This window comes from Poecilia formosa, unplaced genomic scaffold (assembly GCF_000485575.1).
Source record: "Poecilia formosa unplaced genomic scaffold, Poecilia_formosa-5.1.2 Scaffold146, whole genome shotgun sequence".
NCBI classification, from domain to species: Eukaryota; Metazoa; Chordata; class Actinopteri; order Cyprinodontiformes; family Poeciliidae; genus Poecilia; species Poecilia formosa.
This window is the reverse complement of record NW_006800085.1, coordinates 1,027,944-1,048,448: the sequence shown is the minus strand read 5'-3', so window position 1 is coordinate 1,048,448 and position 20,505 is coordinate 1,027,944. Positions and strand designations below refer to the sequence as shown.

Sequence of the window (20,505 nt, the reverse complement as noted above, 5' to 3'; positions counted from 1 at the left end):
TGCCTGAATTTGACACGTTGCACACGTATCCTCTTTAAAAGAAAAAGAAAAGGAGATTTCGCTTAAGCACTGATTTTCCTCACTTCCTGTGGTGCACTTCACTCCATTTCTAGGTGAAAGTTCTGCATATGAGTCAGTATGCATTGTTACTGGGTCTGTTGGGAAAGTTTTGCAGCTTCCTCTGAGACTGCAAAAAAAACAAAAACAAAAAAAGAAGCCCTGAATTCTTCCTGTTCTGTTATGAATCAGAAAGCTGATCTGGGTTGCGCATCGTGTTCACGCTGTCCCGACAACGCGCCATTGACGATGAAAAACAGCTTTGTCAGCGTTACGGTCGTTCCATCAGGGAGCTCTTTGTCCGCCAGCCTCCCTGTAAGAGCGCCACCGTGACGTCGCTGTCGTGTTCCTCGTTTTCCCGGCAGGAGCCGGGCCTGACCAACGGCACGCCGGTGGAGATTTCCAGCCCCGCCTCTGCGTCGGTGCTGCTCAGCAGGCTGCAGCTGGACGGTGACCCGGAGGCCGACGCTCACGACCCGTTTGGCTCCGGAGAACCCCGCGACCTCTTCGTCACCGTCGATGACCCCAAGAAGCACGTCTCCACCATGGAGACGTACATCACCTACAGAGTCTCCACTAAGGTTGGTTCTCAGCTCATGACGGCGCTCTGCCTGGTTTTAAACCGGGTCTGGCTGTATTTGACTAATCCTTTAACAAGCTTCAAAAAAAAAAAAAGAAAAACTCCACCATGTTAAAGCTGCAGTATGCAACTTTTATTGAAAAAAAATATATTTTTTTACATATTTGTTTAAAACATGAGAGAGATCATTTGTGAAAAAAATCAAGCTCCTGCAACTCCTCCCTGCAGAAATGCAGTGCTCGTTCAGAAGCAACCTCTCTACGAGGCTATAGCTAGTTCACCATGCCAGAGCTAGTTGTGAATGCTAAAGCTAATTAGCATGAATAAATAGCTTTTATGTCACTGTAAGTTGTTTCTCTGCAATTGGCAGCAACGGGGCTTTCTGCACCAGCACGGAGAGCCTCTCCTCTCCACAGCTCTCCAGATACCACAGCCACTGTATTCACAATTTAGCAGCGCGTTCACGAGAATGATCGACAGTGCTAAGACATGCCTCCTGACTCTGCTTAGCTGTTTTTGGTCAGGAGCGGCGCATTTCTTCAGATGGTAGCTCTGGAGGAGGACATGAGTCTTTTTCACAAATTATCTGACTCATACTGTCACATCATGGTGATAGATTTAACAAATATGTAAAACATGTTTTTAATAAAAGTTATATACTGCAGCTTTAAAGTGTATTTTTTTCTCCTGGTCATGAATAGGTCTACTCAATTTAAAGGTTGGATTTTTCAAAAAAAAGAAAAAAAAAACTCAGTCTAGAAATGACATAATGAGCTTAAAAGCAGAGTCCTTTAATCCTAAAGCTTCAGACATAAAGTTGAAATTACCTTCACTGAAGCCTGGAGGAAAACCTGAATCTCACTTTGGAAAGAAATGCGTCAGGAACAACAAAGCGCTTTTCAATCGCAGCGCTTCCATGAACTGAAAGTCGCTGCAGCCAGGTTTCCGTAATTGGAACCGGGAGAGAAAAAAAAAAAACTTGGCTTCAAAACTGACACCTCTGTGATAGTGACTTCCAAACATATGGCAAGAAGTGCTTACATTATTGAGTATGGAAAGGCTTCTCTGAGGTCCTGACCTCAATGCTGTTTAAATTAGAGGGAATGAGTCAGAAAAAAAAAAAAAGGAGAAAAAGTTTGTTTGACTTTACTAGTTCTGTTATTTTAAGGCCTTCAACAATCCAAACTGAAAACACACAGAGGAGAGCCAGAAAACGACCCGCAGCTCCTTCAGAATGTCATTCCGACGGTTGTGATGAAGGGAAGTTTGTCAGAAGGTTTTGCTTCTATATTTAACAGCTATAAAAAGTCTGCGCTTACTTGTTATTATGGCAGTAATCCGCTAAATCTCCGGGCTACATGGCGACGGTTGCTACGAGCAACAAGGCGCTTGGCTTCTGTGCCTGCACACAGCAGTGCCTCAGCCAAATAAGAGCACAAAGTGTTAATGGGGACCGTGTGTGTGTGTGTGTGTGTGTGTGTGTGTAAAATGTGTTTATTTCTTTCTTTTTCCCCTCAGACGACACGGATAGAGTTTGACCTCCCGGAGTACAGCGTGCGGCGGCGCTACCAGGACTTCGACTGGCTGAGGATAAAACTAGAAGACAGCCAGCCGACCCACCTCGTCCCCGTACGTCCCACAAGCTTCCCCCTCTTTGCGCTGCGTTCCCGTCGAGACGCGCTCCTTGTTCACATTCCCTCCCTCCTCTCTCCTCTGTCTCCAGCCGCTGCCAGAGAAGTTTGTGATGAAGGGCGTGGTGGACCGCTTCTCCGAGGAGTTTGTGGATACGAGGATGAAGGCTCTGGACAAGTTCCTGAAGCGAGTCGCGGACCACCCAGTTCTGTCTTTTAACCCACATCTTAATGCCTTCCTGACTGCCAAGGTAAGGCAGTGCCGGATTCAGACTCTAATAAATCATCTCAAGTGTGCCAGGGAAGGAAAACACACCTGCAGAGATATGAGTGTAGAGCACAGTAGAGGATCTTTCACAGCGCTCTCTTTAAATGAATCCATCCACAATATCCTACTTTAAAAATATATTTTTTTATATACAAAATCACTGGAAATAATGCTCAGCCAAGTCCTAAAATAAAATAAAGTAACTTTAACCAACTTTAAAAAAAAATAAAATAAACGAATAATGTACATGTAAATACCAGTTATTCCTTATTTTCCATTGTGATATGGCAGAGATCTGCAGCCGGTGGCTCTTTGGATCTTTCTCAGCGTCTTTTAAATTGGCTAAAAATAGTAAAGAACCAAGGAATGTTGATAAAGACGGATAAAACAAATGCAGGTTTTCCAGATATATTTTTTTAACTGCCAGTCATTTGTGAAATAATTGTAATAATTCCCACAACCAAAAGCTTAAAGTACCAGGAATGATCAGTTTTTGGGTCCTTTCTTTCCTTTTCTTTTTTTTTAATCGTACATCCATAGAATAAAATGCACCCATTCTCTTTTTTTCTGTACAGTAAAACCTAAAAATATGCTGGTTCTTTTAAAAATAACACATTTAGAAATGTATAAAAAAAAATTCTTTGCTGTTTTTTTTTTTTTTTTTTCAAAGGCCATTTAACATTTTGCAGCTCTAAATTGATGAGACAAAACTTTTTAGCGGCTAAAGGTTCCTGACCCCTTGATCTGTGGTGTAAATATGATGACACCCAGTTACTCAGGATGTGACTATGCAAGTATAGTTACTCACCAAAACATGCTCATGTTTATGGTAGCGTCAGTCAGTTAAAAGTTTAGAAGAAGAACTTGAACTGCTATAAACAAGTCTGTAGGTAAACCGGATGTTGTTTACCACACTGTTAAGAGAGAAGAAGAAGAAGTCCCTAAAGTTCACAGTCGTTATAAAAAGTGGCACCAGGTTTCCATAAAGACGCCGTCTGCTGCACATGTTAATAAATAGGGCCTCTTTTGTTTTTTTGTTTTTTTAACCTTACTGGTTACCCTGACGACGCACGTCTTTGCAGGACCTGAACAAGCGTCAGGGTCTGGCCCTGCTGACCAAAGTGGGCGAATCTGTGAAGAACGTGGCCGGAGGCTACAAGCTGCGGGCGCGGCCGGCGGAGTTCTGCGCCATGGGAGAGTATCTGGACACGTTCAGCCAGAAACTGGGAACCATCGATCGCATCGCTCAGAGGATCCTCCGAGAGCAGTCGGGTATAATCAGAGAGCCTGCTGGACAACACACACACACACACACACACACACACACACACACACACAGCAGTTCACTGCAAAAACACACCATTTCGCCAAATATGTCTGGTCTGGTTTCTAGCGCAAATATCTTTGTGCACTTGAAATAAGACAAAAGTAACTTTTCAGCAAGAAATTGGAATTTGTTTTGGTCAATAATTCCTTAATATTGATGGAAAAAGTACCAGGTCCTTTGGGAGATTTTTTTTTCTACCCATATCCAGGACTTCTTCATAAATATTAAGGAATTGTTGATTAACACAAGCTCCTGTATCTTCTTGGTTTTGTCTTATTTTAAGTATACTAAGATATTTCCACTAGATTTTGTGTTTGCAGTGTTTTAACGTTGACTGCAATTTTTACATCCGTTCTAGCAATAAACATGCAGGTGACATTAATCTGAATGATAGTTTGAACCTTTTCCATCATAAATCCAGACAAACGGGTCGTCTAAAATAAGCTGTATGTGTGAAAGAGAAACTGTTCCTGCACTCAGCAGTGAGGAAAGGGAGGAAGAGCTGCTGCTGACCCCCTGCTCTCCTGACTCGCGCACGATGTGTGTTGCTGTAAATGCCTGCCGTGCGAAATGTTCCCCGTCACCATCTGTTGGGGCTGTTGACATTCGGCGTCAGACACAACCATGTTCCCAGATAAGACGGGGACTATTTAAAAGTAATCGTTTTGCAGAGGGCGTGCCGGACTGTTTAGTCCCAGTTTCTTCTCCAGCGAAGCAACGAGAACGATTCGCTCTCTGGATGAGAACACCTCACTCAACTTAACCCTGCTGTCTTTTTTTTTGCTACCAGAGTACCTGACGGAGCTGCGCGAGTACGGCACCGTCTACTCCACCTGGGCTGGGTCAGAGGAGCAGCTGCAGCGCCCCCTGGAGGGCGTGGCCGGCTGCGTGACGACGAGCTGCGGCGCTCTGGAGGATCTGAGCGACAACATGAGCCAGGACTTCCTTCCTGTTCTCAGAGAATACATTCTCTACATTGAGTCTATGAAGGTAAGATCAATGTTATCAGAACTGTTATTGGGAATGCAACAATATGAACATTTGGACCGATATTATATACATTTCTCTACCGTTTTGATGGGTTTTTGGGGAATAAAACCGAACTCGTATCATCTTCAGAGTCATTGTCGTGCCCACAGTCGATGCTTTCCAGCAGCAGTCAGTCTTGCCACAAATCTGAAGAGGCCTCTGACTGAAGACTGTTGCAGTATGAATGTTTCATCAGTATCATGAAGAAACATAACTGACTTCATTATATTTTTTGTGAAATATAATGAAGAAAGAAGAAAGTTTCTTCCACTGCCTTTCAAACCCAGAGCTGCATCCCTTTTGGTCCCAAATTAGAAAAGGTTCCGCCAGTGTTTTTGTTTTGTTTTGTTTTTTTTGCATGCATCATGTCCTGTCCAGCTCAAGACTCAGCAGAACTGTCTGCGTCTCGCATTCGTCACATGCTTGTTTCTCTGAGGCTGCGCTGTGTTCCTACTAACGTGGAACGCTTTCTGTCTGATAACAGAACGTTTTGAGGAAGCGAGACCAAGTCCAAGCTGAGTACGAGGGCCGCCTGGAAGCGGCCGTGTTGCGCAAACAAGAAGATCGGACGCCCGTAAGCAACAACCTTCCTCTAGTTTGATTGAATTTCACAATTGTCTATTAGGGTTGTTTGCTTCTCAGCCGGTTCTAGTGAACCGTCGCCGTGTCTGTTGCACATCTAGACAGTAAAAGTGTGTCCCGATTCTTTCCCCACCCTCCACGTTGCAGTTCGTGGAGGGTCGCTAGCTCTAGTTTTGTCTGCTCTGCTGCAGATTCCTGTGGAAGTGGAGAAGTGCCAGGACAAAGTGGAGTGTTTCAACGCTGACCTGAAAGCAGACTGGGAACGCTGGCAGCGGAACAAGAGGCAAGACTTCAAACAGCTCCTCACGGGCATGGCCGACAAAAACATCAGCTACTATGAGAAGGTACGCGGGCCGAGGTCAACCCGGCTCTCCGCCGTGTGATGTCACAGTTTTTGTTTAATGCCACGACCCCAAACTTTTGTGTTGCCTTGAGATTTTATGCGATTTTGCACAATCAGGATGTCCACGCATTCTTAAAAAGTCTTAGATTTCTGTATCTAAAAATAAAACATGTAAACTGGCCTTAAATAATCTTGAAGTCATTGACACTCGGGGCGAGTCCAGCACACACACACACACACACACACACACGACGCGACGGCAACAAAAGTTGAACATTTTTCAATTTTCTCCTCAAATTTGCGTGTCATTGCGAGTTCCATTGGACATGAATGCAGAGTGAGAGACGTCACTTTCTGTAAATCGAGTTATACAGAAGAATCTCCCAACCCTCACATAGAGTTATTGCTCTTTGTGTCTTAAATTTCATTCAGTTGGCATTAATAAGGTCTTAAAAAGTCTTACTGAAACCTGTTGGTACCCAGAGAGTTCCTAAGTGGATAGATAGTAAAGGATAAATTGGTTTTACAAATTATTTCAAATGAAAAACATGAAATGTGGTATACATTTGTATGCACCCTCACCGCTCTTTATCCTAATACCCCTAAATAAAATCAATGCAACTAACAGCTATTTTTTAATAGCCATTATTTTCTGTCTCCCCTGTAAAAATGGCCGACCTGTTCTGCACCGTTCCTGGGCCCATTTCAGTTGTAGGTCCAGTTAAGGCGGAGCAACACGGCTCAGAAAAACGCCACTGTTTAGCCCCGCCTGCCCAGTGAGAGTCCAACGCTCTCCTGAAGGCAGCAGAGCATAAAAGCAGCATCAGCAGCATGTGGACTAATTTTTTCATCTCTGTAAACACCGTTTGATCCATGGTGACATTTACAAATTAAAATATGCTTTACTTTTATTGTTTTTTTTTTGTTTGTTTGTTTGTTTCTGAAGATAATCTGGAGAGGTAGGAATTGTAATTCCAAATGAATCTCCCCTCTATGCAGAGCCAGGCAGCGTGGGAGTCCCTCATAACGCTCCTCCAGGAAAAACAGACTGAGGACAAAACGAGCGAGACAAACTGAACTGAACTGAACTGAACGCGTACTTGAACGTCACACTCAGCCAAGCCAAGGAAAACCAGCGACGGGTCAGCAGGTTCTAACCGCCAGCGGTCCGCCTCCTGCTGCCCTGAGACGAACGATGACGGTGACACAGAGAGCGGCCGCCTTACACGCCGATTCGGCCTGGGAAGAAAGGTAATGAATGGTGTGTTTGAGGTCAGCTGGGACAGTAGAGAATCTTCTGTACAGATCCGTCTTTTTTCCTTTCCTTTTTTTCTACTTTTATGGACTTTTTCTACCTAATATTTCAGATTAACGGTCTTTTTTTGTGTGTGTTATTTTTGTTGTCGTTGCCAATGCTGCTTGTGTTTATTTAACTACATTTGTGGAGAGAGGCGTTTTTCGTCCGCTCTCTCCGTTTTCACACTGAGCCAAATGGGTATCGAGGACCGTAAATGCCGCAGTTCAATATATCAATAAGTTGGTAAATAAATATTTATATATGCGATAATTCAATTAAAGTTGTAAAGGAATTAACACATTTAGTGATTATTATTTATTAAAAACTTTATTATAAAGAATAACGAAATGAGAAAATAGATTTTTTTTGTTTTTGATCTAAAACCAGTCATGATGATTTCTTTTTAAATTTACTTAACACTTTCATCTGCTTGTTTTGTTAGAATTGGTAATGGAAGTGTTTGGGCGGGGCTAGCTTTGCTATAGACAAGAGGATTGGTGTGCAGCTTAACCAATTAGATTAGATAATTTTAATAATTTCTTTCTCAAATGCAGCTCAGAACATATGACAAAATTTACGTAGTTGTAAGTAATGTGATAAATTGACTAATTTTTCATTAATAAATTTGGAATTATTTTTTTAATTATTAGCTAAATTTATAGGTTTGTTTATTTGATGTGATACAATTTTATGTGGATTAAAATTGTATATATATATGTGTATATAAATGTTTGTTTACCAAATTTATTGGATTGTGGCTATTTGTTTTACTCTTGATGAATGGGAATAACTGCAAAAAAGTTTGGTTTGATTATTATTATTATTATTATTATTTGCTTCTATTAGAAGGTGAAACTCTGAAATTGTTACATCAAAACTTTTAATTTGACTAAATCATTTTTCGGCTGAAGCATAATTATGTTTTTTTTTTTTTTTTTTGGATCCATATATCCAAAAATCATCACAGAATATCAACCTTGAAGCCCTCTAGTGGCTGTTTAACAAAATTTTATAAATATTGTCCCACTTCCAGCACCAGTTAAATCAACGATAATAAATGTCATGATAAAACTAAACCAGGAAATATCCTAGTTTGACATCCTGGGCTCTATTGATAAGTGCATAATAGCACCACCTAGTGGCAAAGCTTTGCTCTACTTCTCATTCTCTACTTCTGCTGAATTCGGTTGTAACGATCATTTAAAGTCACCGTATTTCAATAGTCCAGCCTTCCTCGACATGCTATAAACTTGGGAATGTTGAGCAGTGTGGAATATGGCCTTGGAAAAAGTGAGTGCTTTAATGCAAAAAAAACAAAAAAATTATAGCTGGAAATGGTGAATCATTCAACCCTGATGCAACTTAAAACCGCCCAGTAAAAATGTGATTTTGCTTCAGAACGACAACCTGTTGCAGGATCTACATCCAAGGTGATTCCATTGATTCCACTTTTATATATTCAGTTGCTTATCAAACAGAAACTGCATGAGGCTGGTTGACGGAGCAAATCCTTTCCAGTATACAGTGGTTCAGCTTGCTAACAGTATTGACTTTGTGCTCTCATCTGCAGAGCCTGTGACTCAATTGGAAAATTTTAGAAAACACGGAGGCAGCCTGCCGAAAACATCCTTTTTTTTTCTTATATTCTTTACTTGATATCGCCTTTAAAGAGGAAAAGAATCACTTTGCTGCCCTTGGATCAAACGGTGCTCCTTTGATGGCTCTCAACCACAGGAGGAAGATGAAACCTGCTGAAAACGCCATCATTTATTCCCTCTCCTCAGCTGTGTGTGCTCGAGTCGGTGTGACTTGGCGTTAAGTAGCAAAATGTGACCAATGACTTCAGGGCGAGCTCAGCTACGTGACATTAACCCAACACCACGTTAACGTTTAGCTTTTGTTCATTTTTGCACAGATGTAGCCTCAGACAGTATTATCTGTCTGGTAAAAGAAGAGATTTTTGAAATAAAGGTACTTTTTAAGATTTTTTTTTTTTGTTTGTTTTTGTTTTTTGAAGCTGATGCCACATTACCGGACCTGCCCTCTCTACAACCAAACACAAAGGCTGATTTAGTGTCTGCAACTTGTAGATGTTGTCAGCTTCATTGTTTTTTTTTGTTCCTCATTCTTATTTGTCTATCTTGACCTTTAACCTTTTACAGCAGCTACTTCTTTATCTGTTCTATCAGATGTGAAAAAAGGATAAAAATGAAGGGAATAAAATGCTTTTTTTTTTTTTTTTTTGGCCGGATTGAGATCACGGTTACAGGTAGCTATGACGACCGGAGGCAGCTGTAACGGAGGTTCAAACTAAAAATATCAAAATATGGCGACACTAAAGAGGGGAGCAGAAGACATCAAATACCTGTTGTTTTTTTTTTGTAGCTATGATACTGCTGTATTAAAACAAACTATTTTTTTAATATTACATTGAATACTTGCTTAAAAACAGTGACTTTTACAATTATTGGCACCTCTGGTAAAGATGTTTGAAGAGTCTTAAACTAAGCCAATCCTTGTCAGCAGTCTAATCTCAACATAAATAAGCTGTGGTTAACGTAGTGAGCCACTAGTGACGCTGTGGGAGTGAAACGGGCCCACAGCATCACACGTCCTCCCCTATACTTACCAGTGTGAATTATACATTCTGTTTGTGTCAGAGTAAATTCACCTGGAGTGTTTTCTCATTGAGCTTTGACGATTGTATTTTTTTTTTTTCCCTGTGTGTGTATGGAGGCGACATAAAGTTGGGTACATTATGTGTTTAGTTGACTTGAGTGGGAAGTTTTCCTGTCTTTCCCATTTTGAAATGATTAGGAGAAATTGTCCTCCTTCTGTAAAGTCATATTTTTACCTCCATTGAAACAAACGCCATCAGTTGCTAATCTAAAGTTTCTTGATATTCTGATGAATCTAAACAAAAAAGTATAATCTGTTACATTTGTTTTATAGGAATTGTTACGGTGCCAATAATTAACTTTATTTAAAAACAAGTTTCCTATCCTTAGTTTTCTTGCTGACTAAAAAGACGTAGACTTTCAGTAGGAGATCATGCTTCTTCAGAAAGCTGAATTTATTTATTTTTTTCTTTTACGTTGTTTTACCAGGAGTGCTGATAATTGTAGAGGGCGCTGCTATAAAATAATTAATTGGAAACCTCTACATTGGTACTCAGAGGTCCTGACCTCTAACAGTGGCAAGAATATAAATGTTGGTGACCAGTTTAAATGGATCCCGGTAATCGTAATTAAAAGTGAAACAAAGGGAAGAGCTTCAATGTCAAGCTTACAGGACTCAACTTGGCTTGAAATTTCCACGTCTACTTTTTGCTTAATTTGCTTTAAATGCACTCCGAGTGAGAAGTATTGTTTTGTTTTTAAAATTATAAACAGGTACGAGCGCATCAAAGGACCTCATTCTGGGGAAAAAACAAAAAAAAACCTTTTCTTTGGTTAGTAAAAGTGTTACTCTTGCATTGAGGGTGATGTATTGTGTTTTTCTTTACTTTTTTATCGTCCAGTTGCATCCCAACGGCCGCCATTTGACTCGTTAGCGGACCGACTGAACGGGTGTTTAAGTCGGGGACGTTATTTTTATTTTTTTTTCTTTAAAGCTCTTAAGCCAAATGTCCACTTCTCTTTCCTGTGTAACTTCACACGTTTAATTAGATCTATTTTTGTTTTTCTCTGTTCCACCCCAGTGTGCTCTGTTTACGTCCCTGATTGTACATTCGAATGTTAATAATTTGTTGTAATTATAAATAAGCTTGTATACTGATGTTTTGATGCAATTTATCTTTAACACATTTTTTTGGATATACTGGACCAATAATAAAGAGGATAAATGACGACTCGTTTGATTTGACTTGAGCGCAACGAGAAAAGCTGATGATGTCAGAAGATGCAGCAAAACATAACGGGACTAATATGGTTTAGTTTTAAGTCTTCAAAACTTTATTTTCATTTAAATGGTTGCACGAACAGTAAAAACACCCCGTAGTGCATCAACACTACAATAAGAACATTTTAAGACGGAGGAATTATTTTAAGCTGCAGCAATAAGTCTAAAGTAATTATAATAAAAGCATTTTAAATTGTGTAGTTTTACTTTTACAGAAACTAAATGCCTTTTTCATGGTTTGAGTGCAAATGCAGACTTCAGTGATCAAGTATAAAAAGTGACGGCAAAAAATAAGAATTGTGTAAAAAAAATGACATGTAAAAGAATATTTACACTGCTTAATAGGAATTAGTCTCCTAGACAGAATAATTTTTAACTTAATTTTGGGTAAACAGCTGAAACGGTAAAACGTGTTAATGTGACCAAATATATAATCGTGAGTCCCACAATAATTTACATCTTAAGTGTACAAAACCAAACACCACTGATTCCACCATGTCATTATTTACTACACAAATATGAAGTCAAAATGAAGTAAAAAGAAACAAAGTACTCTTAAATACTGTAGATAAAAACAACAGTCACAAATTATTAATTCCCCCAGCTATGTAGGCTTAAAATAATACATTGGTTTTCCCAGAACATTTCTCCTGACGAAATAATACTAATCAAACATAGTTTATGTTATGGCACATTTCAGCAACAATGCAGTTCAAAGTGCTTTACAGCATGAAAACGTAAAAACATTCAGTCACCAGTGACCCAGCCGAGCTTTGACCTGAACCCAACAGGGAATCCAAGGATGTTTTGAGTTTAAAATAAAAAAAGGAAAAAGTAGACCTTTTTTAAATTTTAGGTGATTGGGTCAACCAGTCTCACAATAGCATTTCTGAACTGGTACCAAACTGACAAAAAAAAATGGCTTCAAGTGAATAAGTCTCCAGTGTGCAACATGTAACATACGAGGGTAAAACCTGAGTGAGCCAAACATTACCCCGACTTACGCAACGTTCTCAGTTCAGATTCACCCCCTAAATCTCCAAAGTGTCGAAATTTTGCGTGCGTCATTTTCAAAATGACTTCTCCTTTTCTAGCAGAAGCCATAAACATAAACCTCTGATAAAGCAATCTGGACGATGACGTTTTCCTGTAACCTTTGACATGATTTCAAAAACTTAAAAATGTTTTTTTTTTTTTTTTTTTTTTTTGTCCAGTGGGTTTTGCATATTTGTCAGATAAAGTACCATCCATCACACCACAATGGAAAATTATGGTAGGCAAATATATTTCAAAAATTCTGCGCTGGCAGCTTTGAGGAAGTGGCATGTTTATGTTCTAAACACTTAAGTCTCATTTCCCAGTTTGCTTGTAATGAAAAGAGCTCACTGCTCATGTTGGTGGTGCTTCTTCAGTCTCCCTGAATCCTCACGTACTGTTGCCTCTGAGCCGACCTGCAACCGACGATGCTGGAGGAAAGACACACACACACACACAGAACGAAAATGAGACGGAGTGCACCAGGAATGGTTCTCTCAGCAGCTTTCTGTGTGGCGTACCTGATGGGTATCATGGAAATGACTGTGATGACGCTGGAAATCATAAAGACTAGCCCCGGGAACCAGGTCAGACTGTTCTGATAGATCTTTGTGAAAGCAGGAATGTAAACGATGCCGGCCACCTTCAGAGTCATCTGCAGACAGGTCAGAGCGATGCCTGACAAAAAAAAAACATCCAAAAAAAGTGTTAAGGATAAAATACAAGGAAAAAATAAAATAAAATAAAAGCTGAGTTAAAGGACCACTTAGCACAAGATTTCAACTGTGATCTACTAGGATTGGTGAACAAAGTCAGAGAGACTGGATGAACCAGCTGTACCAGACACGTCTGGTTTCTAGTAAATGACTCTGCAACTTCATTTCTGCACAGACTATTTAACGTAAAAAAAAACCCGGGGCAATAGATATCTCTGAGGTCATTTTTTTTTTTTAAAAAGGTCCACAATGACTTATCTGGTTTGTATCCAGTTAAGTGAAATCTCTAAAAACAGTTCATTGTTTTTTTGTGTGTGCTTTGATCAAACTGTGCTAAAAAGGACAAACAGAGACTTTCATAAAGGATAAAATCATATGTCTTTTTCTATAGGCAAATATTGTGTTTTTAGTAGTGTGTTTTGCTACCGTCACACATAGACCCGGATCAGGAACTCACCACATCGTGACGCAGGAACCTGCTGAGAAACCAGGGCCCTGATTGTCGGCATCGGGATGAGCGCAAAGAGGTTTAATAAACGGGCTGTGGAGAAAAAGTTGAATTAATTATTACTTTTCTTCTTCCAGGAAATACCACCAAAAGGTGTTATGCAAGCATAGCCTATTATACTTGTATAAAAAAAAAAGCGAATGCCAAATAATTTCCAGTTGTTCTTGTTTGCACACATGTTAGTGTTATCAATGCAGCACAGCTAGCTAATATAGGAAGTCAGAAAAGTAGAACTTCAAAACCAATAAGCTACCATAATAAAGCATAAAGTTATGTTTTGTTGCTATTCTGCATTTCACTTAATTATATCCCAGTCACTTTTCTTTTACCCTGGAGATTTGGCAGATACTACACAGTACTATAAAAGGCACTCTGCTATTTCCTTGTGAGTACAAAATGTATGTTATTGTACAGCTGTAAGCATTCAGCACTGTCTGAAAACCTAAGAATAGCAAGACTTTATGGCTTCGGATCGTTCACACTTCCTCTTTCTTGTTCCTGTGTTTTCAATAACTTAGATTTTCTACAAGGCAGACTGGATGGATAAAATTGCACAGCTTGACTTTAACAGCCCAGAAATAGAACAACATCAACACCGACTGGTGTCTCCAGTGCCATTAGATGTTATATTAGACAACAGTTTGTGGAAATGATGCATCATGATGCAGTTCTGAATCAACCAACGCGCTCCGTCTCACCAACGTAGAAAAGGGAGGTCGTAGTGACGAAGGACATGACGTAGATCCCCACAGCGAACGACAGCATGCCGATCAGGATCATGGTTTCGTCACCGACGCATTTTCGGAACATGATGACGCCAAGGAAGCTGGTGACGAAAATCCCGCAGCCCGCCGCATTTCCGTATCCCACCTCGAGAGAGAACAAAGAAACTCGTTTAAAGCACAGTTGAAGGATACTGTGCTTTACATGTGTTTGAAAGCACAGTATCAAAAAGTACTTAGCTAACAATTACAAACGTGACGTTACTTGTGTGGCAGTCCAGCTGAGCGGCGATTTCAGCACAAAGGAGCCCAGGACCTCTATGGCTCCGCCCACAGCAAAGTCGTAGAGGAAGGCCGCCGCAAACAGGAGAACCACGTTCACCATGTTTATCCCAGTAAAACACCCGGCGAGACGAGTGTAACGGGAGGCGTGGGTGAGGAGGTGGTAGCTTTCCTCTGGGTCCTCGCTGTTCACTCGTTTCACCTGTTATTGTGAAGGAAATTTGCAAAATGTGCTTTCAGTGGGAGCGTCGCAGAAAATCAGAAACCTGGACAACTACAACCTGTGGCTGCACTCAAGCTTTTTCACATTTTGCCATATTACAGCCACAAATGGAAATGCTGTAGTAGTTTCATTTTTCTCCTTTATTTAACCAGATTAAACCCCACTGAGATCTATATCTCATTTTGCAAGAGGAACCAGGGCAGAAAATCTGCAACACACAACAACTTGGTAACGTTATTGATTTTACGTGACGCTATCACAAAGCGGCTCATATTTGCAAGGAAAATGATGCAGTTTTCTGTGCTGATAAAGCCTAAGCGGTTTGAGAGAACCTGTTGCCAGGACAGGTGAATGTCTTGCGTTCTACAAATCTGGTGTTCTGGTATTGTGGTAAGAGAAGCTACAGGAAGTCTTTGCAGTTTGCCACAAGACATGTAGAGGAAGCGGCAAACGTGTGGACGAACAGAACAAAACCGAGCAAAATGTGAGCAAAATGTAGCAGAAAACGTACAATTAGCATCATCGTACGTTTCATTCTGCTACTTTGTTTTGATCTGTCACGCTATAAAAAACATTTGAGTTTGTGGTGGAAACATGAGAAAATGTGAAAAAGCTTATAGGATATAAACTTTTGCATTGTATTTTTTTTTACCTAAAGCCAACCATGAAGCTGGCAAACGTAACAGCAAGGATTCCCCCAGAAAACTTGCTAAACCCGGTGGTTGGGTGCTAGGGCAGTCATTCATCCAGCGGCCCGTCGTGTTTTTGAGTGAAAATTTTTTTTTTAAGTCGACAGGAAATGTAAAAATATCACTTGATAATTATGTGTTATTGAAATATTGATAAAGTTATACCTGAACACCATCTATAAAGTCTTAAAAAAATGCAAACATTTTAAAAAGACATACATGAATAAGCAATGCTTAGCCTGGTGGTGGCACAAGTGGAACCTGGAGGCCCGCCAGGCTTATGATACACTGGAGGAAACCCTGAACTGTCACTGTGAGGTATGACGAAGGGAGTGCACTGACCTGCAGCAGGGCTACAGCGAATATGAGGCAGAGCAGGTTGAGGAGCGTGCTCACAGAGAGCAGGACGGTTCCGTTTCCCAGACTGGAGCTGTAAAGCAGGAACAGATGACCCGACACCAAGCTGCCCACCACTCCGGTCACCCCGTACACCAGCTCCACTCTCATCATCACCTGCACGGCAAAAGAACAGGAAGTGATTCCTCTGAAAAAGCAAACAAACGATAACTGAAAAACGCAGCTTCCATGCCGGAAGCTGCCACACTCCAAAACCTGAATCTGCACTACAATGTAACAAACAGCTACTACTGGAAAACAGTCACATGATTCAATCTGACTCATACAGGAAAATGAGAAATCCCAAAAAAAAAAAAAAAAGTCTCAAATGTTGCAACAAAAGCAAATATCTGAGAACAGTGAAAGCTAATCTAAACCACTCCTTTCACATGCGGCCATGTGACCGTGTCTGTCTTTGCATTAAGAGGGGAGAGGAAGCTGTAAAGTGGCTATGATGAAGATAAAGGCTGATAGGTGAAATAAAAATAAAGGTAAATAGAATCCAGATTATTAAGGAGAAATCATGTTTTAGTCACACCTGGTTTATAACAGCCAAAGAATACAAGTGCATTTCAATGACAGGATGCCACTGAAAAGTTAACTTACTTCACTCATTTAGCTATAAAAACAACATATCAACTCATCCTATACAGATTTAGGGTGAAATATGTCATATTTTTATTTACTTATTTTATTTTTGATGATTATGATAATAATAATTTTAAAAAATCAGTTTTTCAATGTTAAAGAAGCCGATTGTTCACTGAATGATGTATCCAAACAGAAAGTTCAGCGTAAGGAAAAACTGGAAAAAGGCAGATAACATGGATAACTGCAGTCTGGAGAGGAAAATGTGTTCAAAGATTACATGCCACCAGGTCGAAAAACTTTACGAATCTTTTTACAACGATAATGTGGTGAGATTAGCGGAAGGTCTTCTCTGTTTGTGCTATGCTACCGTATGCAGCAGTGCTGGAATACTGCAATATGTAAACTACAGCGGTAGTCTTTGTTTCCCCAGCACACAGGACCTGGGGCCCATAAGTTTAGTCACCTGAGCCAGTGATAACATCTGCAGTGGATTACAGTATAGTTTTGTGTGCCAACGTCCTCTTTTCAGGTTAAAACCGATTTTGGAATTCATATGAAAATTAAGATCCTGCTGCTTTTGTTCCAGGGTTGTTCTTTTTTTTAATGTTTTTTTAGTGCACTTCCCTCTGCACACAAGCTTTATGGAGATATTGATTCCACTTTCCAGCAGGACTCGGCAACTGACCATGCTGCCCAGTGGACCACTACACAGTTTAATGATTGTGGTAATGCAAACCCACCAGCTCTTAACCCTACAGAGAATCTAAGAGAGTTTTCAATAAGAAGAAGAGAAACAGGAGACCTGAATCTGGCTATTGATTCAGCTACAAGCTCATTATGTTCCTGCCACCCGACTTTGACGCAGCAATTTACTCTTCATAAAGTTCAGATATTTTGTTTTGTGCATTGGGTTTTACTTCACAATTCTCTCGTGGTTGTGGATATTCCTGTCGCATGAACACATTTTGTCCTTCCACTAAACTTTCCAATGATGACTTAGCTCTGTGTGGACAGGCTGCTTCTTTATCAATGTCCATTTCTGGCTTGCCGACTTTGTGGAGGCCGATAATGACTGTAACTACAAGTGTGCAGTGTTTTAAATGGGTGTGTTCCATAGTATTAACATTGGTCTTATACGACAATAAATAATTTATACATATGAAATGTTGAACCGACTTATCTCCGAAAATATACTTTTAAATTTAGAGATGCGCCTTTAGTTATTTCTTCACGTTTTTAACGACAATAATAGTAATTAAACTATTCAAGTTTTTGTTTTTATGATGGTGGGAATAAATAACCTTTCAAATCAAAACTCACTTTACGTGCTAAACCACAAACCTTGGAGCGATCAGCCGCCGTGGAGCCGAGCGACGCCAGAGTCATGACGCCGGGCCAGTAGGCGCTGAAGCCCCCGGACAGCCCGAAAACCACCGCGGCTGCAAACATCAGCTTGAGCGGAAGACCGAAAATGACCACCAGGAGCAGGCCGAGCCTGGACAGCAGGTACCCGCTCAGGGGCACCACGATGGGCGCCTTCCTCCAGCCGCGGTCGCTGAGGCTGGCCAGGACCAGCGCGGGTATGATGGGCGTTAACTTGATGATGAGGTTATAGGTCATGTAGAAGTTGGTGATGGCCGTCTGCTGGCTCTCCTCGCTGGAGTGACCGGGCTCGGTGATGTTGGCGGTCCTGTCCCTCACCACCATCTGCAGGGCGGTGTCGAAGAGAGTGCTGCCCAGCTGCTCCAGCACGATGATCGGCTCAATCTGCCGAAACACCGCGAAGGCTGCTTGGCACAAACTCGGCGTCGCCATGACTTTGGGTGTTGGACCAACTGGTCGCTGCTGCTGTTGTTGTTGCTGTTCTATGAAAATCACAAGAATGAGTCGCAGGAGTGAACTGCCTCCGACTGGGAGGGACTCTGCCGGTGTTCATTTCCTCATCTGTTCGGTGCGATCTGTGAGTGCTTCACCCGATGTTCCCTAAAATGCAGGAACCTAACTGATTAGTCATCAGTTGAAGTGTTGGTGATCAGTGCCAAAAAAAACAAACAAAAACCTTTTAGGATTTTTCCCAGCATTTTCTGAGCCTTTTTATTCATGTGTTGTTTCCTGAAGGTCCTCTGGGTGAAAGTTGCGACTGACAACAAATCACTAAATGTTCATTGCTACTTTCACAGGGCGACCCTCTGCAAAAATATAATCTACAAACTTTCTCTAAAGTTTCACTGATATTTTCACCTTTTGACAAATGTTGCCTACGGGGAGCCTTGGGGAAAAAAAAAAAAAAAAAGACTGGTTTTATTGATTCTTCATTAAGGTTCCTGCCAGTTACCTACTGTCCAAAAACAACTAAAAATATGTTTTAAAACAGGTTTTAATTGACTTTAGAGCCTTTATGAGAATACATCTACAAGAAACCACTTATCTAACTACTTCTATTATAAAAAAGATGAAATTTTTACACTATAAAAGTCAGTGGCACGACTTTAAGACATGTGCCACTGGTTTTATTAACTGACATTAACACAGTATTTTGATCTTGTTGAAGTTCTGTCTGTTAGGATATAAACGATTCTGAAAGTGTGTTCACATCATCACTGCTCTAACCACAGGTTACATTCAAAGCTGGGTGTAAACCACTGATAAAAGGCTTTTGTGTCGACAGACTGAACTGTTATGTTCAACAAACGGCACCGTTTACTCTCAGTTTCTGTTTCAGTTTTTAAATGGGAGGCAGTTTAATAAACTTTCATTTGGTTAAAACACATAAATGAACCACTCCGACACCACGCAGGTCCAGGTTTTACTTTTAATGAGAAAATATCCATAATATGTGTAGTAGGAGTATACTGTGAGCCTTACATGTGCTATAAAATAACCAAGCAGATTATGAGCATACAAGTGGTTAACATGGGAACAGAGGTTATGTCGTATATTTAGCAAAAATATTACTGGTTTAATCACACACACACACACATACACACACGCTGACAGCGTGGGTCACACACTGACGCCTCTTGAGCTTCTAAAAGGAGAAAACTGAGCTACCAGCATTTAAAATGACAACTAAAACCATCTCTACACCTTGAGTTCAAACATATAAAGCGTCATCCTAATAATAATATATAAATCACACAGTGCAACAACTCCTCTGTGTGTGCATGGGACTGATTGTGAGAATAATCACTGAAATTTGGGAGTTGATTGAAGATGATCGGAAAAAGTTCTTGCATGTCTGCAAATATTTATCCTCGTTTACCTACATGTGAATTGTTAAAGCTTAAAATGCTGCGCTGAAATGTTTATTTTATAATTATGTACTGCATATTGCTATAAAGGAAGTAAAGCAAAGGATTTGCTTGTAAGTAGTTGCAGCAACTGATATCACGAGGGCTGGAGAACAGGTTATACCTGTTGTTTTTTCCCCCTCCTACTTGTCCTCCAGATTCTTTTCAACACCGCACTACAATTTATCTAACATCTCAGTTTGTGGGAACAGGGACACAATTCCTTCCAAAAAAAAAAAAAAAGTAAAAGTGAAACATTAATAACATTAACTGAAGATGAAATGAACCGTTCAGGTTGCTACTGGCACTTTGATTCCACAGCAACAGCAGCTTTTTTACCTCACCCACTACAAGAGTTGATACAATCAGATGGTGGTGTGTGTGTGTGTCCTTCAGCTCATGTTCTCTAGAGCTCTCCTTGGAGAAGGTGACGGGTGTTTAAGTGTGTTTGGGGACACAGAGGTTTAGTCCCATGTTGAAAGACACTTGTGAGGGACAAAGTGTGACCTTTGGTTTAAGAGGTCATTTTATCCTCAAGCCTGCAACGTGGCAGAGAAAAGAACCTCACAGGTTACCTGGAAATAGAAATTTGACATTTTTTTTAAAAATGTAAAAATTAAAGATTATCTTGGCCTAATAATTAAGCATGTTCTCACAACACCACTGCAAAACTACCTACTATTTAAAGTCAATCACTGCAAAAACACAAAATCCTATCAAGTATTTTTGGTCTTTGCACAAGAACCTAGCTTAGCTTGCCACACTTGAAGTGAGAAAACTACTTTTCAGCATGATCTAGGATATTCAATTACATAATCCTTAATATTTATTTAAAAAGTACTAGTTCCACTGATTTTTACACTTAAAACAATACATTTTTCTCATGTATTAAGTGTACAAATCTGACACTAGAGCTTGTACTTTTTCATCTGTATTAAGAAACTGCTGACTTAAAACAAGCTATTATATCTTGCTTTAAAAGTTATGTGTAAGTTAGTTTCGTCACATTTCAAGTGTGAAAAAATATTTCCTCCGATGC

General features: G+C 40.3%; 2 protein-coding genes across 3 annotated transcripts in view; one reads left to right on the top strand and one right to left on the bottom strand.

The window, feature by feature from the left end:
* Positions 1–19,709, top strand: part of snx30 (sorting nexin family member 30) — a 22,454-nt gene extending 2,745 nt beyond the window's left edge. Inside the window, exons 2-10 of one of the 2 annotated variants that reach the window (XM_016677042.1) lie at positions 423–638; positions 2,156–2,266; positions 2,361–2,519; positions 3,619–3,808; positions 4,654–4,853; positions 5,377–5,466; positions 5,666–5,818; positions 6,817–6,833; positions 19,174–19,709. In XM_016677042.1, coding sequence (XP_016532528.1) covers positions 423–638; positions 2,156–2,266; positions 2,361–2,519; positions 3,619–3,808; positions 4,654–4,853; positions 5,377–5,466; positions 5,666–5,818; positions 6,817–6,833; positions 19,174–19,222 — 1,185 coding nt within the window. In that variant the 3' untranslated portion in view covers positions 19,223–19,709. Of the gene's footprint in view, positions 1–422; positions 639–2,155; positions 2,267–2,360; positions 2,520–3,618; positions 3,809–4,653; positions 4,854–5,376; positions 5,467–5,665; positions 5,819–6,816; positions 10,965–19,173 lie in introns of those variants that run through there. The other variant, XM_007563284.2, reaches the window with a different exon arrangement.
* Positions 9,096–18,032, bottom strand: slc46a2 (solute carrier family 46 member 2). Its single transcript, XM_007563285.2, has 7 exons — positions 17,518–18,032; positions 15,532–15,702; positions 14,261–14,479; positions 13,972–14,143; positions 13,223–13,306; positions 12,571–12,727; positions 9,096–12,480 (listed from the first exon to the last, which is right to left on the bottom strand). Exons 1-7 carry the CDS (start codon positions 17,989–17,991, stop codon positions 12,423–12,425), a joined length of 1,335 nt encoding a protein of 444 aa, XP_007563347.1. The 5' UTR covers positions 17,992–18,032; the 3' UTR covers positions 9,096–12,422.
* Positions 19,710–20,505: the final 796 nt, after the last annotated feature.